Source organism: Temnothorax curvispinosus, unplaced genomic scaffold (genome assembly GCF_003070985.1).
Source record: "Temnothorax curvispinosus isolate PA1 unplaced genomic scaffold, ASM307098v1 QBEX01000173.1, whole genome shotgun sequence".
Lineage (NCBI taxonomy): Eukaryota > Metazoa > Arthropoda > Insecta > Hymenoptera > Formicidae > Temnothorax > Temnothorax curvispinosus.
This window is the reverse complement of record NW_020209953.1, coordinates 1-27,596: the sequence shown is the minus strand read 5'-3', so window position 1 is coordinate 27,596 and position 27,596 is coordinate 1. Positions and strand designations below refer to the sequence as shown.

At 45.8% G+C, this 27,596-nt stretch overlaps 2 protein-coding genes across 2 annotated transcripts in view; one reads left to right on the top strand and one right to left on the bottom strand.

The window, feature by feature from the left end:
* Positions 1-27,572, bottom strand: part of LOC112461559 — a 186,654-nt gene extending 159,082 nt beyond the window's left edge. The window contains exons 1-2 of the mRNA XM_025027095.1: positions 27,149-27,572; positions 11,414-11,651 (exon numbers count right to left, since the gene is read on the bottom strand). The gene's annotated coding sequence lies outside the window, so the exon portion shown is untranslated. The remainder of the gene's footprint in view (positions 1-11,413; positions 11,652-27,148) is intronic.
* LOC112461486 (cell adhesion molecule 2-like) lies at positions 3,725-26,720 on the top strand. The gene is made up of 6 exons (XM_025026772.1): positions 3,725-4,694; positions 18,215-18,435; positions 19,225-19,360; positions 19,685-19,818; positions 20,871-21,135; positions 22,677-26,720. Exons 1-6 carry the CDS (start codon positions 4,625-4,627, stop codon positions 22,748-22,750), a joined length of 900 nt encoding a protein of 299 aa, XP_024882540.1. The 5' UTR covers positions 3,725-4,624; the 3' UTR covers positions 22,751-26,720.
* Positions 27,573-27,596: the final 24 nt, after the last annotated feature.

The following is a 27,596-nucleotide window of genomic DNA, read 5'->3' as shown; positions in this document are numbered from 1 at the left end:
CTCACGTAACGCCTCTAAATAGAAATCCGCAGTCCGATCGTTAGGCGAATATCGGGATCTAACGGTCCCGCCGATCAGCTTAGTTGCCTCAACTTTTTCCATCTCCCACCTTAATGTTTAATCGAGCGAAGAGGATGGGAATCTATTTGTTGGAGTCTTAATATCGACTGAAGACAAATAATCAAATATTGAAAGAATATATGATATCCTACTTGGGGATATTTTTCTCCAAGAATATACTTTTCTTCTATTTCTGGAGTCAATGGATAGGAATGATCGTTACAATTTCCAGACATTGAGATGACCTGCCTTCAGCACGGGTTCTCGCAGAGAACGGGCGATATATCCGCGCAACATCAAACGTGTTAAATAAAGCCAACGAAATTCCGATCGTCTGAGAACTTGGCGGCGGCTGATCCTGTTGTCAGATTACAGGATTCAACCCGATACACGGGAAATTATCTCCAACGATCACCGGTGAATCTTAACCGCGCCTCTCGCACTTATCCCCGCTTCTTTTTTATCTCGATCGAATCACAAAATAAAAAGAAAACACAACGGAAAACAAGAATATGTGTAAGAAAGGCAGAAATTTGCGTTATAGAAATATCCTATTTACCTAAGGGAGAAAAAGAAGGCGAAGAAGCGAGAAGAGAGGGAACAGGCAAGCGCAATAACTTCACAAATGCGAAAGAGATTCTATGATATCACGGCGCGTATCTCGTGGCAACGAGAAACTATGCGAAACACTCTTCCACCTGCTTTATGTAACGTGTAACTATGCGAAGAGCGCGACGAAGACGCGACTCTGATTCGATCCTCGAATAACGTTTAACACTGGTGGTATACCGTTGCGCCAATATTATGCTTTTGAACCGTTAACAGAATTTCCCCTTCTCCAACACGAGTTAGAAAACTCTCGCTCTCGTCAAAATTAATCAGCAGATTCTGCACGTGCGCGCGCGCGCGCGCGACCCTCCTTCCCTGAAAAAAAGCTATCACGAAGCCCTTATATATCTATGCAGCGGCCATCTTCTTTTTCCAAACAGAAACTATTTATATAGCGGTCCCCATTACCGCTGAAGATTAAAGAGCGTGAAGGCGCAATGGACAGTCTGAAAAATGTAGGAATCTCTCAAGTAGAAAGCCGGATTACTCACGTTTAAAATTCCCCGACGGACAAAATCGCCGCTTCGATCTTTTCAGTAGTATTACAAGACCGCCGGCGTTATTTGAACGGGAGAACTATAAGAGGGCACAGGGCTAGATGGGAAGTCGAAAAACCGCAAAAGTCTATCACATAACCAAGGGAGGTCTATCAAGTGACCTATTTGGAATTCGACAGTGGTCGAAATGATCGCTTCGGGTGATTCCCGTCTTAAAGAATAACCGCGAGAGCTATTGCTGCTAAAAATCGAATAACGCAAGACTGGAACAGGGAAAGAAGAAAAAAAGGGAAAGAAGAATTTGCCGAGCAAACAGGCGAAATTACATTCGTTCGAAATTCGCTGATGTTCAAAAACTATCGTTTCAATCTTTGCAATTGTAAAAAACTATCAGCAATTCATATAAAGGTATAACGGTGAAAACTGTGAAAAGTCGGGTAAGAGCGGAATATAGATGGTAGGATAAAATAATGTGGAAGTTAATCGAGAAGCGAAATTCGGGATTTTACGGCGCCCGAGATTCGAGCGGAGCGGTGGAAATGACCGCTCGTCTCCGCGGTGTTAAATTACCGCCCTTATTTGGACAAGTACGAAAGATCCTCCGCGGATGCGAGACCGAAGGGATTTAACGCCAGGATCCCGTTACCGGGACAAAGGATTAAAGCTCGATGCACGGACGATCACCAACTAACTTTCGCCTTATCCTCCCATTTCCCGTTTCTCGCCGCAAGCTCGCCGGCGCTCGCCCCGGTAGCGCGCGGCGCGGCGGCGGCGGTGTGAGTGCAGGGGCGAGAAACCTGTCAAGTGCAATAACTCGAAATGCGAGAGAAATTCTTTTGCTATATACGGCAGCGCTCCTTCCTGAGCGCGAGTGGCTGCACGAAACGCCCTTCCTCTTATTCTTTTTACATTTTTTTTTTGACGTAACGCGTAGGAGAAGCCCATTACGCCGCCGCGGGCGAGTTGATACCGAGCTTATGGTTCAAATAAGGAATAATACTCATCCCGAGATTTCCCGCGTACCGGGGCGGTGTAGCTACATATCTCGAGTAGCTACACGTCGCAAAGACTACGGTATACATTAATTATGTTTGTTAACATAATGCTGTTTCTTTTACTCGCAATTTAGATCTGAAATTATATTGTGCGTTGTCACCGCAACAATAGTGCCATTATGTAATATTGTTGCACTCGCAATTTCGAGATGCACCGATTCGTTTGCACGCAGTATGTGATGAAAATTAGAAAGAAAGGGTTAAAAAAGGAAAAAAGAGCAACGCTACTTAAATAGATAGCTAGCTTAGACATCGCTATTTGTCGAGCGCTCTAAAATAGCATCCTCTCAAGCGTTAAAATATTACATACGTTGTTTCGAGGCACGGTGCGTCACAGAGATCTAATTATATGCCAGAAAATATCATTTATACGAGTCAGATTCAGATGATGGAAGATATTTTTTATTTCAGCTCAATCAGGAGAGAAATGAAGTAGATTTTGATTTATAAATAAGATATATCTTGGATTCCCTGGCAAATGTCATTGGGCGGTCTTTGCAGGACAATCGCGGGGCGACGATTCTCCTTACACTCTCGGCCCAACAATGGAGCGACGTCGTTCGGGCCACTCGGAATTTCGGATTTATGGCGAGGAGCATATTCCATACGGCAGCGTCCAAGAAGCGTACCGTACGCCCGCAATTCCCCCATAAATTCGAAAATCTCGAGAGTCGCGCCGGATACTCCCAGAGGGATCGCCGGTCGATCCTATTACCGGGCCACAGGATTAAGCCCGATGTACGGAAGATCGCCCCGGACGATCGCCAACTAACTTCCGCGTTATCCTCTCGTCCGCCGACCGTTTTTCCCGCAGCAGCCGAGACCCGACGTGGTAGCGCGGCGGTGCGGCGCGGTCGAAAGTGAGACGACGACGACGCGATACGCCGGCGAGTCCGAGAGGGACGGACGCGCGGCAGCCTCCGTCCGCGCTCCTCCGAACGGAGCGTATTTCGCCAATTTCGTTAGCGCCCGCACGGACGCGCGAGCGCACTCCCACCCTCTGCCGCGCGCGTATACACGTACACATATACGCGCATCGGCGCATACGAAACATACACGCGTATACACACACACGGCAAGGGTGGAAGTGAGAAGCGCGTACGTACGGAACGCACCGAAAGAGAGAGGCGGTCCTCTCGCGCTAGAAAGAGAGAGAGAGAGAGAGACGGAAGATTTTGCAGCGATCATCGACTTGGAGAACGGCGCAGTCGCCCAGGAACCAACTCGAACTCACTCACCCTGCCCTCCCCCGCCGTCCGTCCGTCCGTCCTCCTCCTCCTCCACCTCTTCCTGCTCCCCCAAACCCCCTCGACCTCTCTGCCCGATCATTCCATCCTCCTCTCGCGCTCTTTCCGCCCCGCGCTGCCAGGTGGTCTTCCGCCCTCCTCGAGCGCCGCCGCCACCATCGGCACAACCACCACCACCGCCAGAACCACTGCCATCACCTCCACCACCACCAGCACCACAGTCAGCAGCGGTACCAGCAGCAGCAGCAGTAGCAGTAGCGGTAGCAGCAGCAGCAGCAGCAGCAGTACTGCCGTCGCTACCACCTCCTCGACTTGGTCGCATCTCTCTCTCTCTCTCTTTTTCTCTCCCTCTCTCCCTCTGTCTCTCCTCCCTCTCCCTCATACGTCGGCGTTACACCCCCCCGTCCCTCTCGACTCGCCGCACCAACCCTCTCGCGTGCGCCTCGGCGCCTCGTTCTCCTCCGGTGCCGATGCCGCAGTACTGACTGCTTTCCGCGGAAGGTGGAAACCCGTGTAACGCGGCCGTATATAGATTTTCAATTAGTCAAGGGTCGGCCGTGGAGGAAATTATGTGTCGCGTGTCGCCGCGAGTCGCCGCGAGTACTTGAAAGATCCGTCGCCGCCACCGCTGGCCGTCGTTAAACACCGTGCTCTTTGGATATTGCTATTTAACCGGACGCAATTCTCGTTGCGCGCGCGAGTGGCGAAACCGCGTGCGTACCCTCTTGCGCGCGGGGTACCGCGTCGCGTCGCGTCGCGTTGCGTCGCGCGCGTGTTGCGTTACAATCGGCCAACGTGGAAAGATCGATTTTTCATCGGCGACTCTCCAACGCATTCGGAGCACTCGGGAGAGAAGAAAAATAAAAGCGAAAGAGAGAGAAAGCGCGTATACGAGGGTTCGACGCGATCAAGTGTTTACCAGGATCACGTTGTGGACTCGATCCTTCCCCCTCTCCCCCTCCCCCGCCGCCCTATGTGAGGAGCGATGACGACTTGTCGCCAGTGACGACGGTCGCGGGAGTTAGGAGATAGGTCGATCTCCTCCGTCTCTGCCACGTCGCGTTGCGCTGCGCTACGCCGCGCCGCGCCGAGCGCATCATCATCGCGGAGCATCCCTGGCGATCTTGGAGAACCAGGATCACCCGCGGGAGCGAGGATGTTGCGCGCGGCCTTCGCCGTCCTACTGCCCCGGCTCCTCGTATTGTTGTCGCTGCTGATCCATTCAGGTACACGATCGGTCATATTTCTCAGATAAAGTACAATATATTACACAGCGAGACGCGGATTGAGAGAGAGAGAGACGGATTTGTCGCGTCAAGTATATTTCAAAGCGTGCTCCGTTCTTCTCGAGTAAACGTACATAAAAGTTTTACAATCGAATAAAACGACGTTCTGTTAACGTCTCGGAGTGGATTTTTAACATCAAAATCTAAAAAAGGGCGAGAGAGAGAGAGAGGGAGAGAGAAAGGGGGAAGATAGAATAGTATATAGTCAGTCGTGCAAATATCTTGAGATCTGATGATGATTAATAAGAATGATGAACTACATGCTGAAAGATTTTAAAACACATAGAAATATATTTATATAAATTGAAGATTTATATTGTATCATATACGATTTGAAGAACTTTCAGTGGAGCTGTAGAAGATTTCATTACAAATATACACAATGTTCTTTGGTCGTCCAGAGAAGACGCGCGGTTGCCAGGGCGAATCGGCGTCGGTATGACAATAACGAATCTATGTGAATAGAGCCTTTATAAGGCTCGAAAATCCATTTTTTGGCATGCGTGCGCGCGTTTGACGTGCCAGGCATATTTTTGATTGTTCCGTTTAAGTTCAATAGCATGAATCGCTTACTGATTTGCGAATTAAAGTGGCCGCGTGAAGAATAATTTGAGCTATTTCGTTGGGCGCACATTATACGACGGCGTTCATTATATGACAAGCGAATTAGTAAATTAACGAACTCGCTAATGTCCGACGCAAATTTCGCAATTATCTTGAAATCGCCCGATTAAATCGCCGACAAAGAGGGCTCGGGTATGCATGTATATATTGACAAATGCATACAAATGCCTTGTGTACGGCTCGTCTAGCTTGCTCGCGCGCGACAAAATGCAACGTGACATGGAGGAATAAAAACCAGAAGAATAAAAGCTAGACGAATAAAAGCTAGTACACAAAGCGCCATGCATTTATGTATATCCATGCAAAGCGCCGGAAATAACAATATCTAGTCGCGTATACGAAAATACGGGGGGAAACCTCTTCGATCGCGATAAACAAAAATTCGCGAGTCGCGATATAATTGAATTACGCCAAAGTTATCGGCCAACAGAGAATCGCGAAGAGTCAAATGGAATTTAAATGGTTGCGTCTCGGTTTACATAGCGACGAGTTCGCCGAATTATTTTCGTTCAGCTCCAGAATAAATTGGAATAACACAGCCAGCCCAGAAAAATCCCTGAATCTCCTGTACCATTCCGGGGGCTTCTTCTTTCGCATTATATCGTCGAATCGAAGCCGCGCGCGGTGTGTTTCGCTTCGAAATTAGTTCGCTGATTTAACTCTCCGTCTGGGCGTCTGGTATCGAGCGCATTTTTAGTATCCACGACGAAACTTTGTTTTATAAGTTCGTACTTAATTAAAACATTCGCCGTGCGATCGCGAGGCACGGCCGCCGTCTTTACCTATGAAATAGTGAGTTTGTGGAGTGTATAACTACTGTTTGCGAATCGGTCGAGATAATGGAACGGTCGGCGGCGGCGGCGGCAGCTTCGAACGAACCATTGTCGTTCGGGAACGGCGAGGTTGCCCTTTCACCACGCTTCGCTGTTACGCATCGATCGCCATAAACAAAATTCCGAGATTGTCACTAAAGAAATTACGAAATCTCCCCTCGGTCGTTTTCAGCCTTCAGTTCGCCCGCGCGTTCATCGAACTCTCGACATGCCCTGAGAGATTGAAATTAGTTCGCCGTTTTACCCCAATTCTCTTTTGACGATCGTATTTTTAGCAGGCCGCCGCGCCGATATTTTCCTACAATCTGTTAATTTATTCAACACGGTCGACCAGCCGCGACCGCGTCTTCGCGTATGCAGCGGCGAGTTTGCGGAGGGTAAACTAAGCGTTTGTAAATCGACGGACGGGGGCGGAGGTAATGGGACGATCGACAGCTTCAAACAGCGATTATCGTTCGAAAATTACCCCCTTCAGTTCGCAACTATACACCGCGGGCCGTGGCCAGAATAAACCTGTGCGATTTAGCCGGCCGGCCGCCCGCTAAACGCACGCTGTCACGTGACGTACGCGTATAAATGTAATTAAAATTTCTAAGAACGTCACCGCGGCTACGTGTTATTTATAACGGCCAATTACCGTGCCCTCGCCACATTTGTCTTATTGCAATATGCATGCTGAAATTATGCCATTTTGGAAGCGCGCCGAACTGCCGCGTATTCCGAGCCGCACATTTGCAAATTATTATTATTATTATCGTGTTTGCGAGAATTAACATATCGCGACTGCGCACACTTTTCAACGATACGCGTGACCGGTTATCGGATGACTGGGCTATTCGTACAAATGTTTTCGCTGCATTATACATTCCGAAATTTACATATCGAGTATTCGCGGGAAAATATCTCCTATCTATCTGTTGATAACTATTTTAAAGAGGAAAGTGTAATTGTTAGAATTTATCGCAGAACGACGGTAATATTTGATCTTGAGGAGTGGAAAAAACATCATAAATATATATAAACTATATAGCTATATTCAGGACGTAATATCCTCGAATAAAAATAACAGGATATCTGTTATTCATTACGACGACCTGGCGTTCTTAATTTCGGAAAGCGCCGCCGAGAGCGGAAACAGCGAATCGAATATTTATAAATTAACCCTCATTTCACCCTCAGACTCTCCGCTCGCGCGGGGAAACGTTCCCGAAATTCTTCCTGAAATCCACGTATAAGTAGCGAGCCTAAAATAACGACGATAGTAAAAAACAAAAAATAACGCGCATTTGCATCCCCTGGCCAACAAGCGTCACGAATTATTCAAAGTATTTCATACCGAGGCGAATCGCGGAAATTTTATTCGCACGGTAGCAGTGGCGAGAGAGAGAGAGAGAGAAAGAGAGAGAAAGAAAAAAGCAACCCATGCGTTTAACCCCCAACGTGCGCCTCGTTAAATGCATAAACTCGCCCCGCATTAGCGCGCGTGGGCGACGTGGCGTAAAAATGTCAGAACGGCCGATATCGCGCTACGACAATTAAAGTGCCTGAATTCTCCGGGACAGTTGCGGAAGAGCGTCGGCGGCCGCGGCGGCGGCGGCACTTAGCCATCGACCGGTCAACGCGAGCGGACCCGATTTCAAAGTTAAATCGAGTTTGAACTTTGAACCGCGGTCGCAGCGCTGGAACCAAAGCCCGATGGCAAAGTGTGTGGGGCTGAGAGTTAACGCACGCCGCGCTATCGCGGCTCGCCGGTCGAAACCGAAAGAACACGACTTCTCGCTTATCGTCATCGCTTCGCGGGGACGGGGGTTTCCTTTCCGTTAAATACGACGACGTGTCTCTTCGAGAACACTTTTCAATCGGAAACCAGTCGTTGATGATGACGCGGCTGCGTAAAGCAATCTGCGTTACGACGTCTCGTACGCGGGGATTTCGTTCGGGATCGGTGGATATAGCGTCTGCGAAACTGTATTACAATGGTTCGTTAACCCAAGTACCATAATTGGCTCAATTTCCAATAAAGCCCCGGCGAACGGCGCGGCGCGGCGGGGCTCTCACTGTACGACTCCGTTTAAATAAAACAATACCACGCACACCGACACTTTGCCCTTCCCCGCACTTCTCTCCCCTCATCCCGCTTCGTTTTCGTCTCCCCCGTCGCTCGATGAATCTCCATGCAAAACAGTAATCAAAGATACTACATTTTTTATCGCGCGCACCGCGCGCAACGTCGCGCATAATTTAATATATAAAACGTCCGGCGAACTTAATTATGTTCGGACGAGATTTATTAGCTTGTCACAAGTGTCTCGTCATTCCTCGCGCAGAACCGACAGTTTTCAATAAAGTATAAAAATAGAAATTGATTCATGGAATCGCGCGGATTTTTACAATTTCACGCCAAGACCGATATACTCTTATAAAAGCCCTTACAAAAGCTCAGTTCCATCAAGTTTAAGAGGGGAATTGATTAATAAATTCATTTATTTAATTTAATCCCTTTTCTGTTACAGATGAATCTGACTTTATGCGAAGCTCGATAAGATTAAATTTTATACCATTATCAATGTAGAATCTTGTTCAGCTGTGATAATCTCCATTTCTCTTGCTAAATGAATTTTTCCGTCTATATTCGTTTTATTTGCTCGCTTTATCCAAAGATGACGGTCGCATAAATCGATAGCGGATGTCGTAGACAGGAGATGATGGCGGACGGGGCTTTGTTTAATAATTGTCTCATAATCTTGAATCTCCACGGTACGTGATCACGCACGTCGCCCGTACTCGCCCGTTGTCGGAAGATAACAAAGCGAGCGCGTTGTATTTTTTATTCCCGCGCCGTTATACGCGCGCGCGCTGTTTCGCATGCGGTGAGTTTTAAAGCGAGAGCCCCCGCGTGTCGTCAAAATAAACAAAATCACTTGTCGAGGTAATTCTGCTTATCACTCTTCCTGCATGCGCCACGGCAGGTTTACGATATGACCGTAAATAAATAAAAAAAAAAAGGAGCAAGATATGTGTACACATATATGTGGTAAAGATAAAAGGGGTACGATGCACACGTCGAACATCGATGCGTGCCCGTTTTCCAGTTCGGTCGTTGTTCTTCGTGCTCGACGATACGGCGCGTGACGGCGCAGCGACTAAGTACACTCTTCGCATATTTTTTCCAGTTTCGGGCTTATTTTACGGCCGGGGCAATTTGCCTCCAGAAGGCAGTAAATTCTTTTATCTGTCCGACCATTCCCCTACCTCCGCCGCCTCTAATTTCATATTATTCGAGCGCGAAAAACGCGAAAAAATATTGTGATGCCCCGGATAAGGAGTGCATGTACCGTTTAACACGCCCATTTGCCCGAATGATTAACACTGCCGCGTCCACGTGTCCCCTCGCGGGCATGCTTTTTCTACGTTTTATTGTGATGTAAACATATAATTTTATAGCCGCTGTTCTCCAGCTCGTGCCCATATTCTTGATTTCAGTTATTTTATTTTTGACACCGCCACCGTGTCGTTTGTTAAGCGTAATAATAAAACGAAGGAAAAAATTATCCAGACCTCAAAACTGGATTTTTGAGAGCGTCATAGAAAAAAAAGATATTCTTGAAGAGTTTGTGAAATCGTGTAAAAATGTCTTGCGAACAATCATTCAACAAGCCTCTTTCTCAACAAGTAAAGAGGATACGAGCAAAAAGATTTATATATGCATCGGATATAATCGGATTATCGCTATAGTATGTGTTTTATTTAGCTCGAGAGGATTCTCAGTACAACGGTGAAACGTTGCGCGCGGCGTATAACTTGTTCCTTTTCGCGGGCCATTAATTACACACGCGAAGCAAATCTATCGGAAAGCATTATCATCGCGGCACGTCAAAATTATGTACTTACCCGGGCATCCCGCTGTTCGCGCCGCTGTGCCGTGATTAATTACGGCAACTCGATCGTTTTATCACTTTTTCCGCTCGTCGGGAAGCGTTATACCGCGTAACGTTATACGAAGCCGTCCGCGGGACTCGACCATGTCCGCGCCTTACGGTGAAACACGTAATTACGCCTTCTTTTCGCCTCGTTATCCGAGTAACCGATTTATCTTTTATCCCGTCCTTCAGATTCACCGTTTGCCTTCACTTTGACTTAACGCCGTTTTTCGAGACGCCTGTATTGTATTCCCCGCAACGCGTACCCATTCATACACGGATCGCTGACTTTAGCAGATTCTTTTCCTCGGTTGAGCCCTTATTACACGGGAAATTCCAATATTTGTGTGCTTGAGCAGGGAAAACAGCGCGCACGGTCGGAGCCACGCGCTATCATAGCGCGAGCGAGTGAGCAGATAAAATAATAAGGCAACAGCAACGATCGTGACTCCTCCTCTCCTCTCCTCTCCTCTTCTTCCTTCCTTTCTTCCTTCCTGTTCTACATACCGAGAGATCCCACTGATATACATACGTCGAATTTTCCCCTACCCCTTTATTACGAGATCGCAACGAATTTAATTTGTATATAGCTGTGTGACGCGCCGTATCCATGCCGGATATTAAAATAATCACGCGCTCGAATAGACTAATAATACATAATGTGAGTAATAATGGGACTAATGCGGCATATGCATTTCAATTACAAATATTTCCCCGCGCATGCCGAAACATCACGGTCGCGGGGATATGCGGGTTTCGAGTGCGTTTCGATAATTTTGGCGGATCGGCCATTTAAATAATTCCCGCTCTCTCGTGACTCGTTTTCCCGCGAGATAAATGTACACGCAAAGTGTCCTAATATAGATTCGAAATGACTATTTAATAAACGTGACTGATTATCAGCAGCGTGAATTAGCGTTGTGCCGACGGGTACAAGCCCATTTAAATAAACACATAAATCTAACGGGCTACGTGTACCTACATGTATACATTCCTCCGTCTATTCCGAGCATCACGCAACGGCGGGATTTCCTAAAATCTGGAAGTCTCCGGAGGTGTAGTTACGGAGTAACACCCCGCTCTCCGTTGAGAGCGAACAAATTTATAATCTCGCCGATACATACAGCAGCGGGATTAATCCTCGCATTTACAGCCTGATTTACAGTGCCAAATCACGCGCGCGCGTGCGCGAGTGCTGCACCACGGGGGCTTTCGGGCTCATTTGGATGGATCCAGCGCGCGTTGACGGACGAATAAGTGGATGAATAAATATCTCACTCACCCCGGGTACCCGTTGTCCGCATCCTCGTCGTCGTCGGCGACGCTGTCTGCCTCCGCCGTCGTCGTCTTCGTCGCCGTTACTCTGTCGCGTGATATCCTCCTTGTCCCGTCTACGCCTCCCCAATCGCGTTTAATTAAATCGACCGTGTCCGCGTCCGTCACGAGCACGTGCTAACAAACGCGCCGTGTCACGTCGCCTGGTCAGCGTGGGCGAAAGCGCCGGCGTCGCTCTCGATGGGCTAAAAAGATACAAGCCGGTAATGGTAAATGTTTCATTAGCGCGAGCGAGGCAAATTTGCAGAGTGCGGAGGTAATATCGTGGGATGGGGGATCGCGATAACGCGCACACGTAAACGGGCACGCGTGTACGCACGCACGTACGCACACACGTCGTCGTGTGCGACATCGTCGTCGTCGGGACGTCGTCGGGAGAAGCCGCGACAATCGTCGCCCGCTTTTATCCAATTTATTTCCCGCGCGTGCCCGTGCGGCTTAAACGCCCACGCAGCTCTGTATTTACATGCGCGAGGAAGCTCCGGAGAGATTTGTTTGCGTGTCTTAGGGCAAGGCGGTCGAGACTCGAGACCCTCTCGCGCCCTTGCGGGACGTGTATCTCACGCGCTATGAAACCGCGTAAATAAAATCGTGCAACATCGCGCGTCCTTTTTCTCCCTCTCTCCCCTCGTATGTAGAGGAGATGGATGAGGAAGAAGATAAATCAGGGAACGGCGGGTTTTCACTCGAGCGCAGGTACGCCCGCGAAATGCCGAACCGAGAGAAACGCTGTTTATTTAGACGCGGTGATTTCGTTTCGCGGCGCGTTAAAATCTTTCAAGTTATGGTCGACTGAATATGGAGCGTCTTACGCGATAACGATGGAAGAGGTTCTAACCGCGTTTCTCGTGCTTTCGCATTAATATCGAAATTTTGCCCGATGAACAGCAGGCTAACGTCTGTATAGAACGTCCCTCGCGGTCTCAAAGAGGTTCGTTAGTTCCCCCGATTCAATAGCGGACGAAAAATAAACGAGTCGCCGCCGGATGCTTAAGGGTTTCACGATAGACGGAAATCGATTTTGGAACTCCGAGAGATTAACAATTCAATCGACTTCGCGATTGCTACCGCGCTACGCAATCGTTTCGCTCCGAGAGGGAACAGGGTAATTTCAGAAATTGTTTACTCTTTCGGTTTGCGCGGAAAATTAGGTATCGCCAGCTATCAGTAATCTAAACTCAATTAAATATAAAGTAAAATGGAAAAGTGGAAAAGTGGAACTGCATTTCCACGTGCGTACGTTACACGGCTACAAACAAATGCCTATTGCTGGATGAAAAATACGAAAAGCCAGCGCGGAACGGTTATGAAGAATCGTGTAACAGCGAGCCAACAAGTGACGTAAACAATTCGAAACAATCAGCTATTTGTAACACAAAAGATGAACAACCATCTATTCAGTTTATTGTTATACCATTTCACTTTCGTGGCCGTACGTTCCATATTTTACTCCGTGCAGCTATTTTTTTTCTATATATTTAATCACTTTGTTGCCAATCAACAACGCGACGTATTCGAGAGTCAAATAAAAACTATTGATAGCGAATCAACAATAACGCACAATTGCTTTATCACCCGTTGAAGGATAAAAAAAATTTTTCAAATGACAGGAAGAGCATCTGTTGAAATCACACGACGATATCAGCGAGCGTATTATTTTGACATCGCGATATTTCACCGGTATACGATAATTAGCATAGCGTCACGTACACACGTCCGTCCGTCCGTCCGTCGGTTACGCAAAAATGTTCCCGCGTCACCGCGCGATAACCGACTCCTCGTTTTTCGCTCTATCATTTCGCGTTGAGCGTGGGATTTAAATTCAGGGGTGCAGATATTAACCGGTAAAATCGACCGAGGACGTCGTGCATATTTCACTCCGCGTTATCGGCTCGCGGTGCTTTAGGAAAATAACAAGGCAACATACGGCGAGGATCAATTATCGGGTTCAAGGAGCAGCAACAGCAGCAGCAGCGGCGGCGGCGGCGGCAGCAGCAGCATCGGGAACAGCACCGCGGGCCACCGGTATTGAATTTATCGCAGCAGCTTATTTCCGCCAGTTGAAAGGAATATTTATACGGGCGCGGGCTAATTTATCTCGCAAGGCGTTTTATCGGCTATGCTCGATCGGACATTCGTGAGCGGTTTTTATTTCCCTCCAACCCCTTTCCCACCCATCCGGCACGAGCGATACCTACAAAGTGACTTTCAAATACGATCTCGACAAGATCGCGTATACGAATGGCAATCGAGAAAGTGAAACACGATGGACACGAAACGATCGGACACGCGACGACGACGATCAGATATCTGTCTGTATTTGTATGCCTGATGAGAGAAATTATAGGTGTGTCAAAGAGCCTGTACTTAAAATTTTAAGCACGCATATCGACAATAAAATTTTACTCAATTTAAACTTTAAACCTCGATCGATGTCTCACAAGATATCTCATTTTAATTGAGGCTTGATACGCAACTCAACATGGAGATTACTAATTGTAAGTTATGAGAAGATTTAGAGGCCTAACGACGGGTTACATGAAAAATCTACTGCAACCTTGGCCCTTACTATATGAAATAAGGACCGGCAAGTTCTCGCGGTACACAGTTCGCCACCATATTTCTTCCCGTATATACCGCGCGGATACGTCGGTGCTTTAACTTGAGCCATTTCTCGAGAAGGTAACGCTTCGTTGAGTAACGATTTTTTCACGCTCCGGCGAAAAAACACACGACCAGATGGTCGATCCAATAAATCTCTCGTTGCCGACAGTCCTTCGTACTCTTTTAACTTATCCGCCGCTCGCATCCGTATCAATTTGCGGGCGACAGCGAATAACGAATACTACGATCTTCCGCGGACTACTCGGAAGCTATCGGGGGGGAAAAAAAAAAAGAAAAATTCTGACCACTAATTTGCGTGAAGTGTGCAATGCAACTGCATCTCTGAACCTGTTAAAAAAAAAAGATCGCACTGGATTCTCCAGGTTCTTAGTGTACAGCCCTCACGACCGGCGTCATGAATTTCACGCGCAAAAGTAATGAAGAACAATGTTGGCCACGTACGCGCGCGAGCCATAAATATTCAGTTCGTTGCTGCGCGCGAACATTTTAACCCTCTGCTGATCACGCGGCGGGGTGTATATTTTGACGTCCGGGATTATACGGTGAGCTGCATTGAGCACAACCGGTCACCGAAGGCCCGATTAAATATTCATACGCCTGGTAATTGCCCGATCTGCGATTCGAAATTGTCTCGGGGATAGAAAGAGAGAAAAAATAAAACGTGCACGTTCCCCCGTGCGGATAATGTGCTCGATAGGTTTATGATCTTTGCGACTTTCAACCGAGGGATCATTATCGTCAAAGGGATTTCGACGTTTGACGAATGAATTAAATTATGATAATACTGTTTTTCTCAAACATTTCCCATTACATTGAATTATTTCAAAAATAGCTTGCCGCCGCCGTATTTCGCAGCACTCTGTTTTGTTTTCGCAAACAGTTTTGTAAACAATATGCAGAATGAGTAAATATTGACAAGTACGTGGAAGAAATTCAAATAATTGCGAACCAATATGCAACGGCCTGTTATCATTGTCCAAATCTTCAACATTCTTTATGAATTGCGGGAGTTGAAATATTTAATTACAGAATTCAATTTTTAATTTATTTTCAACTTCATCCTTTTACAAACAAAGGATTTTAATTATAAGTATTTAATTATAAAAGCTTTTTAATTAAATTATTCTAATTAATTATTTTAAATAATAAATCTGATTCGAGCTAACATCATATTGATATAGTGAGAATTTTCACATTTGCGCTAAACTGAGCAAAAATAATATTAAATGAAAGACATGAGCGAATTAGTTCAGCTTTAAGAGATTCTCATTTGTATATTTAATAACACGTCAGTGCATATTTTAGGACACAGTCGAGGAGATTTAACTAAATTAAATAAAGATATTGGGAAATTAAACATTACTTGTTGAAATTTAATGCATAATGCCCTCCTAAACATTCGAAGAATCCGCGACACTAAAGTTTGTTCACGGCGTACAATACGGTCGCATTCTATTCCGCCACCTAACACCATCATTTCGCTCGCGGTATAAACGAAATGGCGGGAAATAAAACGCCTTTTCAGATCCCTTTATCTCGTTAATCTTGTCACGCTTTACGCCTTCGAGATATAAAGCATAACAGGAGGAAGAAGAGAGACGGAGAGAGAGAGAGAGAAACGGGAGAAAGCGATAGAAGAGGTGCTTATTGCGCGTTGAATCTTTCCCCTTCGGTTACAAACATACCTACCGTTCAAACTTGACAATGTCAAGACCGATAAATAAGACTCGCAATCTTTCCCGCCAGTCAAGGCACAATGGGAGCAAAAAATCGCAAGGCGTATCAGGTGCGGGACAAGATTGCAACAGGGAAACTTACACCTGGTGCGCTTGGAAATTCGACTCCGGTTTACCCCGACGTGGTCAGACACGGATATTTTCCCGATATTTTTCCGGATTTTCTCCGCAGTACTCCCTCGTAAGCGCGCACGTTCGCGAGACGAAACAAATGTGTCGGACGTATTGACGTATGTATATATACGAATGACTAATTCCTAATTCTTTTAGTTATGAATAAACGAATCTAAAATGAGGGGGGATGTTCTTCTGAAATGATTTAGATAATGAAAGGTGGAAAGGTTTTCTTTTCCGAAAAAAACCGCGATTTATTGCCAGCTATCTTTCAGTGGAATGCACCCATGGATATAAATTCGACTCTCGCCGGAAAAATATTTATTTTGAATGCGCAAAAAAATCCGAACAATTTGCACCGATGCGAGTTACGAATGACATCGCTAGTACGGCCGTTCACATTAAAGTGATTAAAGTAACTTGTTCGTTCGTGTCTGATCGCGCTCATTCGTTTGATCTGGATATGGTTTTACACGCATTACGAGTGCCTGGACGAGGACCACTGGAGACATGAAAGAAAAAATTAATTACCTCTAATAAGAGTGTTCGCCGCGTATACGAGCGGCACTAATAGCGATGCCCGGACCTGCGATACGTCGCGTTGCGTGACCCCGATGATTATCGAATCAATGACAATAACGCGTGCATGTGCAACGCGCGCGCGAATAGCCGCGATAAGGGCCGGGCGATATATAAACGGCAATCTCATCCCGCTGGTTCACTCATTAGCGGACTTAATTTAAGACACCACCGTCGGAATTTTAAACGCGCGCAAACATGACGCGATTTAACGTAATCATCGAGTCGCGGTTCGCCTCGGCGCGTGGGACTAATTAATGACACGGGTGTGTTGTGTCGGTGAAAGCAAAGCATCATCACTCGTCTCCCTTTTCCCCCTCCCCGATTGTATTATTTTACAAAAGCGACCGAGATGATTAGAAGGCACGTGTGTGCGGAAAGAATTTCGGCAAGCGTATCTCGTGCGCGTCCTGCTTCATTACTGCGCAACGCGCTCGACCACAATTACGCCATGGAGTGCCTGGATGTTTGCAATTCGGCTGTAACAAACTTTGTACACAGAACGATCCGGACGTTTCTCCCCCTCCAAAAAAATTCCGGTAAACCCGCGTTCGATTTTTTTCTTCGCGAAAATTGGCCCGAAAGCCAGACCATGTTACCAGCTTTCAATTTGCGTACGTGTCTTGCAAATCGCGGTTCAAAAATTAAACTCCTTTTCAATTAAAATCCGCGAAAACTCGGCCGCGAGCAAGATACCTATCCAGAAATGAAAAATTTTTCAATTAAAAAAAATCGGCATTTTTTTTTTCGATTGGGATACCGCTATTTAACGACTGAAAGATCGCCAGTCTGGCTCATATAATGTGCCATGTATTCGTGTAACAGAGCCCGTATGTTTAAAGCTTCGCTATACGTCTTAGGGATATAAGAAAAGAAACATGCGCGGGGAACTGCATTGTCGAAGAAATTTCAACATCTCAAGGGCCATTGCAATTTTAAAGCAGCATACGTGAACCCACGTCCGACGCGGTTCTTCGTTTATCAATTATTCCACGAAGTCGATATCGAAGTCACGGCGCCTTTCAGCTCGTCGACATGCAATCGCGGGTCTAGGAAGAACATCACTCGGTTCTATTAGATCAATTCATTTTAGCTGTGTTTCCTGATGCTCTACACTTCGTCGTAGAAACTCAAGTACACTACCACTCATAAAAATAGAGAATGCAAAATGTATAACAAAAATATGTCTGTAAAGGAATACATTTTTGATACCTTGGCTTTCCGAATGACACATCAGATGGTTCCGAGATGCAGATATTATTCTTATTAAGCATACAGAGAGAGAGAGAGAGAGGGTGTATGAATCACATTGTATGATTCAAAAGGCGCTCATTACAATGAATCACGTGTGACTCACTGTCGGCAAACTTTGCTGTACTCATTTACGCATATACGAATATTATCGTCGAATTGATCGCGCGTCGCGTGCAACGTTGAAGATTGAAACTGCTGCAACTCGGGGTAACATCGCGATCGTGATGGCGAAAAGCTCGCGGAAATGTCCGTCTCTTTCTCTTTCGCCGAGCGTCACGGGCCCCACGTGAATTCAAGCAAGTTTCCCACGCAGCTGCAACTGCAGCTGTGCGGGGTTGGAAACGGGGGCGGTGGGCGGGGGAGGGGAGCTCTAGATCCCGCAGGGTCCACTTGCGCGCCGCGCAATCCTCCCGCAAACTACAATCCGAAATCTTTTGCAGGCGTCGTCGTCGTCGTCGTCGTCGCCCTACGCATGACGTCTCTGCAGATACCGGAGCACGTCGTGCTGAATGAGACGGTGCGCATGCAGTGCAACTTCAACTTGGACAAAGAGCAATTGTACTCCGTGAAGTGGTACAAGGACGGCCACGAATTTTATCGCTATACGCCCCGAGATGCGCCCACGGTGCTAACGTTCTCGGTGCCGGGCGTAAACGTAAACGTGAGTGCGAGTTTGCGCGAGGACTGGGGATGCTTATAGAATAGCAGCGCGCGCGGAATAGAGTCCTGATCTTCTTCCACTCGATAGCGAGAACAATCGGTCTTCACCACAACGTATCCTCTTACGGAGAACGTAATATTCTGGCGTTTATATTAATTGGGGTATTTTAGGTGCTTCGCAGCTCGAACATTTATCGGGCGACGCGAACGGATAGAAATAACGATCCTTCGTAATATTTAAGAATCTCCGGTGATGCAATATTTATTCCGTCACTTTAACGTTTAAGCACGGACTGACGACGAGCGCGAAGCTATATACGCGATAGCGAGAACGGTCGGTCTTCAGCAATGTATCCTCTTACGAAACGTAATATTCTGACGTTTATATTAATTGGAGTGTTTGAGATACTCGGGTCGAATATTTATCGGATAACGGACGGACAGAAATATCGACCCTTTGTAAAATTTAAGCATCTCTAGTGACGCAATATTCATTCTGCCACTTTAATGTTTAATTCGGATTAACGACGAGAGCGGAGCCGCGCGATGCTCGAACGTGAAGGGAAGAGGAGCGGTCTTTTTAATTAATTTATTTTTTTTCCGTCTGCGTTTTCTTTTTTAAACTAGAAGCACAATCCACTTTGTATATCCCTTACGACGCGAGGAGCTTTTTCCTCGAATCTGATAGAATCTGGTACGTTCGCTGCATCGGCGCGTTGTGCATCGCGCAGGCCCCGCAGCGTCACGCTCGATCGGGCGCAGCAGCTTGTAATCGCGAATTTGCATTCAGAGGGACGAGTCCACCGAGAGTTCGGTTGTCCTGAACAACGTGAATCTGACGAGTTCGGGGAGGTATCGGTGCGAGGTGTCGGGCGAAGCTCCCGCCTTTGAGACGGTCTCTGATCACGGGGACATGACTGTAGTCGGTAAGTATGTATTGTCATGGAAAATAAGAGCGAACGTGTCCGATTAAGCTGGGATTGTAGCGAAAATTCTGAAAAACCGCGATAAACAAAGAGAATAGAAATCTATACAAATAATTTGTAAGATACACGCGGAGGAAATTTTTATCCTTAAAATGAAAAAAAAAAACTGCGTTGGAGCGCGATGGTTATTTCAAAACGTAATTTTGAGAGAGGCGAAACTAGATAAATAAATACCTATACAGTAAATGCACGCGGTAAGATAAGGGTAATCTAATCCGAGGGTCCACGACAATAGCACTAGAAAGGGTCATGGCAACGTTTCAGTTCTACCTAACGAAGGACCGCAGATAACCGGTGGTCGTTCCAAATATCAGGTGGGCGATGTCGTTCGCATGAACTGCACGTCGGCACCTTCTAAACCACCTGCGCTATTGTCCTGGTTCATCAACGACGAGCCGGTAAGTGAGACACTTAAATCGTCGGCGAAATAATTGTAACCTTTGTTTCACGCTTCGCTAAACTTTTCTGACCGACGCGATGAAATGTGTGCTCAAAAGGAAAGAGAAAAATGAAAAAGGAGAGGCAAGAGAGAGAAAGAGAGAGAGAAAGAGAGGAAGAAATGGAGCACAACGGAGCTGCGGTATATGCAGTATATGCAATTTGCTAAATAAATCAAAGCTTCGTTCCGCTCTGTTTCCATCACAAAGACGCGTACGCGCGCGTTGCGCGTGTCCACACATTTGCGTTAATCTCGAAAAATATTCCCCGATAATGTTCTAATTTAAAATTTATTTTGATAAAACACCAGTCACCGGTTACCAATTAAAGGCGAAACGTCGACTGTCTCTCGCGTCAACATTGGATATCGATCCGAAATCCATGACGTTTATGTATTTTCCATTTATCCGAGCCCATTTATGTGTCGTTAATATTTACGGAACTGCGACTTTTTTTTTTCTTTCTTTAGAAAATTCGTTACCGCCGTTATATTCCAGCGAAATTTTCCGCCCCGCGGACGCGTATAGCTTAACCGAATTAAAGATTTAACTTTAAAATAACTTTACCTCCACAGTGCGCGCGCGCGTTGCTGATGATGAATGTTATTATCATTATCGTGCGATAATTAGAATCTTGCTTCGGTGCTTCATCCAATTTCGCGTAATTGGTTTCACGAAAAAAATTTGCATCCGGGATCAAAAGAGCGCAATCTCTCGTTCTTAATTGTTTTCAAATTGCATTCTACAGAATCGCGTATCTGTTTTTCATCTCCCGCCCGCCTAATTGGTGTCCGTCGACGCGACGCTGCGTAATCCGGGTCGCGAGGTCTACGTCCCAAATAAAAATCTACTTAATTGCTCGGCCCTCAATCTCTTCCTCTCTCTCTCTTTCTCTCCCACCCCCGCGGACTCGTCGCGAATCACTCACGCGGAATGTGTCCCGGTTTCCCGGTTTTCCCCGTTGAAAACAGTCTTCACAGGAATCGTTGTAAAGACGCGCGCCCGGCTTTCAGGCCAACACCGACTACCTGATAGGGCCCAATATCGTCAACGTGGAGAACGGTCTGCAGACCGCGAGACTCGGTCTGAAATTCCACGTCGCGAACAAGCACTTCAGGCGAGGCGACATGAAGCTAAAGTGCTTGGCCACAATAGCCACGGTCTATCTACAGAGCAACGAGGAGAGCGTGGAGGGCGACGAGAGCATTCTGAAAACGCCTATAATGGAGAGCCGCGAGACCCGGGCGCAGAGCCACACTCGCGAGGACTTGACGAACGGTAAGCCCTCAACCTTCTCCCCCTTCTCTTGGATATCACCCGTTACTTTCCTACCTAACCACCGCAATTGCGCAACGTTCACCCGTTATCGATTAACCCGCCCGAATGCTGAATTCAACTTTTGCCTTGTCAGAAAGTTGGTGGCGCAAGTTAAAATAATTAAGGTCCAGTTGCGCCGACATTGATTATTGGTATAACTGGTAATTAGCGGATTCGTATAGCTAGTCCTGTAGTTTCGTTACGAGGGATAACCTATGTTCAATTAAAAAGTTACTTTGCCTCCCGCCGTTATACACTTCTCCGTGTCACTTTCTCTCGTAACTCGTAACGTTCTCTCTGACACGCTCGCGATTTTTTAAAAACCCTTCGCATCGCTGCGGCCCGCGATTGCGGTGAATCATCGATTGCAAACAGGGGTGCGGACGATGAAAAATTCACTTTAGATCAAGCTTTGCGCGGGGCGGGAGGGGGGAGGGGATATAAACCCCCCCGATGCTTGAAGCTCGCTCGCTAGATTATTCCGCTGTCGGATTTGATACACCAAAGAGCGCGGAGCGAACGTGGCACGCTCGTGCCAAAATATCACGGTGCATTTTGTTTATTTTCTTCTTTTTTTTTTTTACAGTCGATCCGTGGTTTTTTGCGAGCTTACTCCGACCGGAAACCATCGCAGGTAATTTCGCAGTCACCCATACACGCGCGCGACGATTAATTCGCCGTATTAAAGGACTTTTTGCTTCCCGCCGGAAATATTTTGCGACCTAAACCGCGATTGTAAATATGCATATTTTCGACGTACGCTCGTCGATGGCCGAATTTTCAAGCGTTGCGATTCGCGCGGATATTTGTATATTTGTTTCCACGGTAAACGGAATTTTAAAACACGACGGCAACATTTTTGTATAGTATTAAGCGAGGAGCATCGAAAAGCCCCCGGTCGCGCGCAAGTAATGAGGAGTATCGGATTAAGGCCCCGTAAGTATTAAAACGAATCCCCCGCCTGACCATACATGCGGCATTAATCACAACGGGAACTAATTACTCGATGCTCTAATCCGCGATAGTGCTATCGCCCGGGGGTTCCGCAATAAAAACTGATTAATTACGGCCACACTGTATTCAAATCCTGAACTAAATTACGGCAAGAACGAGGGCTCGGGCTTCGCGAAATGAATAACGTGGGATATAGTTCGGCGTCCGAATTAGCCGTTTAAGGGATGTATATCGCACAAATTCGCTATAATCCTCAGCAAGTCTGTGTCTTACGCGAGTGCATTGTCAACAACTGCATTGTATTCAACCGGCGAATACTCTATTTCCGAACACGTTTCGTATAAATACATTTTTTTTTTTAATTTTTAATATTTTTTAAGAATTTGTCAGCGATCCAATTTTTCGATGTCAGAGAGAATTCCGATTGTCAAAGCCTCATCCGAGCCTGGGATATTTTTACTCTCGCGAACAAAGGCAATTAGCGACTTTCCCCGGAAAAAAAGACAATGAAAAGGGAGGCTAACGAAAGTTCGTTTTTAATGTTCCAGGATCCGCAAGTGTTGCAGTCCAATGGACGATCCTCGTCGTCGCCCTGATCACATCGATCGCAGCCGCGCGATAATAACGACGAGCGTCTTTCCTTTTTCCTTATACTTTCGTCTCTTTCTTTTCCTTTCCTTTTTTCCACGTTGCTTCCTAAGCCATGTAAAGCGTTAGAAGAGATCGGTTTTCCATCCTATCTACTACTAATTCCTAATCCGCGTAAACCGATAAATAACGCGATACCGATATGCATATAATAAGTGTACGTCCATTTACGCGTCGCCGCGACGTAAGTCTACAATTACGTGCGCTCTAGGCTCTAAATGTATTATCGTGCCCGCGCGGGGTGGACGATCGGCCGATCGATCGCTTTGCGCGATCTATGGATCGCGCACGACTCCCCGCGCGTTCGTTTAGATCGTCCAAAGTCTCTCTAGCGGGAAAACGTCGCGAGAGGCGGCGTCTTTTGTATCGCTTTCGAGATACGATTCGATGTTATTCTTACTACGATGTAGAAAGGGGTTTTCTATTTTCACGACATATCATTTCTATTCATCCGACGATCTTCCCAAAAACCGGATGGTCTTTTCGGGCCCAGCTTGGACTCCCGCGAAAATACGCTTTCACCCCGGAATCGCTGTCGTCCGCTCTCTTCCTGTATCCACCCCGCGTTTCGGCGATTTCCCCGTACAAAGCAGAGTTGATAATAGCCACGAGGGCAGTCGCGAGTGATTTCTTTATATGCTTGCGCACGGTGGAGGAATCATATTCATACGAACAATTTCGTAGAAAAGCGATATAAAGAAAATCTATTCATACGGGAATTTATTTCATGATATTAACAACTAAATCCTGATTTCGATCATTTGACATCTAATCTCGTAAAAATTAATTTACTTCGACTTTTTTTTCACTCGCAAGTCTATTGGGGACGCTCTTAAATTTTCCTCCGACTTATCATTCTTCCGACTGTTTTATTAACCGTGTTACTCCGTGGGTGTATTTCTCTGTCTTTATAGTTTCTAGCAGCTCTCGGTCGGTATATAGCTGAATGCCGCTAAGGAAGTAGCATTCCACTGACTAAATAATATAATATCTCGGCATAATAATATCCTACAATACGCACATGAAGGAAAAGGTGCTAAGTGGAAAACCTCTCTGTAACACGGCAATCTCTATCAAACACCATTGTTACACATTCCCCGCCGTGTGACATTCGCGCCGCAATCGACTCGCGACCTGCTCCGGAGTATCTTTTCATAAATGAGCCTTTCGTTGCATATAAATCGGGGCCCACGTGGCCCCGTAGGTCATAGGCATCGCAACGCGATTAAGTTGAAATCCCGCTCGATAACCCACGCGAAACGCTTAATCGGGTCGCTGTCGTCCCTCTTCTGACTAATTGTAAGGCATAGTTAATCTCATATCGGGTATATGTCACGCGTACGAAATTACTATCGTATTTTCGATCGATATTGAAATATCCCCCTTCTCCCCCCGACAACGCGCGCCGATCGAGCCTAAAGGAGAGGAACGGTCCGAGCCTCACTCGTCCCATGTCTCGTCCCCGACGTGTCGTCGTAATTAACAACAATCCCGTAATTCCAAGCCGACATTGGACAAACGACAACGGCAAGCGCCGCTTGAATCGGTGTTTTTTTTCCTCGTTAAACACCGAAGCAAGGGAATTACACCAGGTGTTGATCGATAGCGCGATATATACGAATAACGCGACATTTCAATGGATTTGTATATTCGTATATAAAACCAGTTTATAGAATTGAATTGCCGTCGTGAATCGAGTTAGAAAAAAAAGCATCCAACTGCTTTAAATCCCCAAAAATTGCATTATTTTTCGTCACGGTACACGAAACTTCGTAAAAGTGAAGTTCGTTAAACGCTTACGAAATTTTATTTATTTATCTCTCTTTTTGCGCTCGCGCGCGCGCGCGCGAACTTGCATCGGTGCATTTCTTTCAAAAGCCGAATATCGTTTTTGAAATTTTATCCGACTGCCGATGGTTCACATTGCACCACTGTGCAGTCGATAATATACTACTCGCTAACTTTATTGAATAATAACTTGGAATAAAGTTTCCGCCTCGTCTAGTTACGGAGTACAGCTGCCTGGCGAGCACTATTAGGGTCACTTTATCCATCGCTATGTATCGATTCGAGATGGTTTTAGCTAAGCTCTTGCGTAAGCGTAAACGAGAATCTGATCGCAAAAAAGGAGTATATATAAATACATATATATATATATATATATACACATATATATATATATATATATTTATGTATATATATGTATCTATATGCACGCACACAAACACACACAAATATCGAAATATGAAAGTATATGAAAGTAGCACAAAGAGCGGAAAATCACCATCGGCAATCCGCGCGTTATCAACTGTCGGCGGCCGATCGATACGCAATTACGCTGGTTAGATATATTTCGATCCTGCCAGCGTATTTTGACTGGAAACGAGTGGCTGTTGCGAGATACACACCGGGCGGTGCGCTACATGTTATTGCCTTACACGAACAAAAAACATAACAAGAAAAATGTTATTGTGATTGAAACTCGTATTACGCGTGTAGCGAAGCCTATGGAACGCATAGGCGTACACTCGACTCGTTATAAAAAGGAAAAAAAAATTACGCGACGGGAAAAAAATGCTCTCTCGATATGAGCGTCGCTCCGTGTAATATAATCCCGTCCTCATCCACGTCCCCATCCTCCTCCTTCTCCACCGTCTCGTTCTCCGCCACGCTCGAGCGAGGAAAACGCGCCTCGGAGCGTTTTTCCCCACGGCGGAAAACACGCGACACAGATATTTGACGGAATTCCGTTTTCAACGCGACAAATGGTGTACTTCCCTTGTAAAGCAGGAAGGATCGCGTCGCTCTTGCCACGCGCGAAGAAAGAAAGCGAGGGACAAATTGACACATATCTGAAGAGGACGAAGACCTTTTGCGATTTTTTTGGAACGCCGTTGCGACGTTGACTCCGCGTGGTTTATCCTGGAAAGAGATAACGGGCGGTGTCCTAAAATAACGCCCGAAATTGAGGGCAAGTGCGACAAAAAGTAGCCGGCCTTCCATGTTTAAACGACGGATTTTCTTGCGTGTATTTTTTCCCCGAGCGTAATCCCCGGAACGAGCTTTTTCGTCGGTTGAATAACGAAAGTGAGATAAGAGTTTATCGACAGTCCGTCAATAAATATAGTTTTATAAATCTTCTTTGCGAGAATGTGACAAAAAGGAGAGAAGGCCATTGATCTTTTTTTTTTTTTATTTTTTAAGAGAGCACTCCTCTTTAGCAAGTTTATATTTCTTATAAATATTTATACAATTTCTCGAAAGCGATTTCTCGAGAGACAAGAGGGAAACCTATCTTATTCGATTCGTGATTTAAAATATCTTGATTCTTTTAATAGTTTTATGCCAACTCGTAATACGCAATGAATGAAAAATTGGGGCGCACCTTATTATACGCAAAAGAGACTTTTTCACATATATTTCCACTATAATAAAACGCAGAATTTTTCAATAAAATTCGCCTCGCTCTTTCATTCCATTATATTCTTAACAAACAATCATTTGTTGGGACAAAATGAGAAAATGTTAAACACGGTCTCTCTTTCCAGGATGAAAACGCGCCTGTATTATTATTTCCGAATCAACGTGAGCGCACATCTCGATACGCTCAAAAGTAGGTCCTTTCGATATATTTTTCGTATACAGACTCTCGGAAGTGCGATATATTTTGCATCGTGGATTTTTCGAGCGCGCGTCGAGGCGCGAAATTGACAGCCCGCGCGACTCGCGCGCGGCACGATTGGCGTTTAATATCCGTTAATCGAGTAGAAAACGCGTTTCATACGGAAGGAAGTAGTGCGTTAAGGCCCTTAATGTACGTGTCGTATTACGAATAAGTGTTTACAAGACTGTAAATATGTACATAATTTTCATCGTTATTAAAATTATTCACTATTATAAGGTGCCGAGTATTAACAATGTCGAATATATATTTTTTTTAAGCACTCCTCTTTGTATTTCCTGTAAACTTTAATATATATGATTTCTCGAAAGCGACGTGAGATCAGAGAAGAGTCTATCTTCGATTTGTGACTTAAAAAAATTGTATCTCAATATATATAATTCTTATGCCAATTCGAAATACGCAATGGATGAAAAATTGGCTCGTCGCGTCACTTTATAATTATTACGAAAATATTTATTTTCCTTCATTACGAAAACCCTATTCAGTTTTATAATTATCATAAAAAATGTATCTTTTTTCCTCTAATGAAATGCATTCCCTACATTGTAGAAAATAGGGAAGAGAGAGGGAGCGAGAGAACATTTCAGCTACATATATTTATTAATATAATTATTATTTCTTCGACGGCTGCCATGCTTGAAATATCGACATAAAATTGAGGAAAAAATAAAGAACAAAATAACTCACCCTTTTCCTGGCACCTGCTCGTCCCGCTCCGACGAGATTCGCGTCTCGTTTGTTTCCGGAAAAATATCCCTTCGATGCCACGACACCTCGCAGATATTCATTTCGTTCTGGATTCACGATAATCACGATTCAAAACAAAGGTAGCGAAATTGGCGATCTAGGGGAAGTCTTTCTTTCCCTCCTTCCTTCCAGAATCACTTCACTTTTCGAAGAATTACGGTCCACAACCACAGCTCGAATCGAACTTTCACGTTTGTTCGACGAAACACGTACGATGAGTTCTCCCTCGCGAAACCGTTGACGACGCGGCCATTTTGTGCTCCGATATTCTCACTTTCCGCGTATTTCCCGCGCGATAACGCGAGTCGCGCAATTTTCATATTCGTTCGCGAAACCATTCCTGGTTTCGGGCGGCCTCGGGTAACTTCGGATCTCGCGATACGATGTA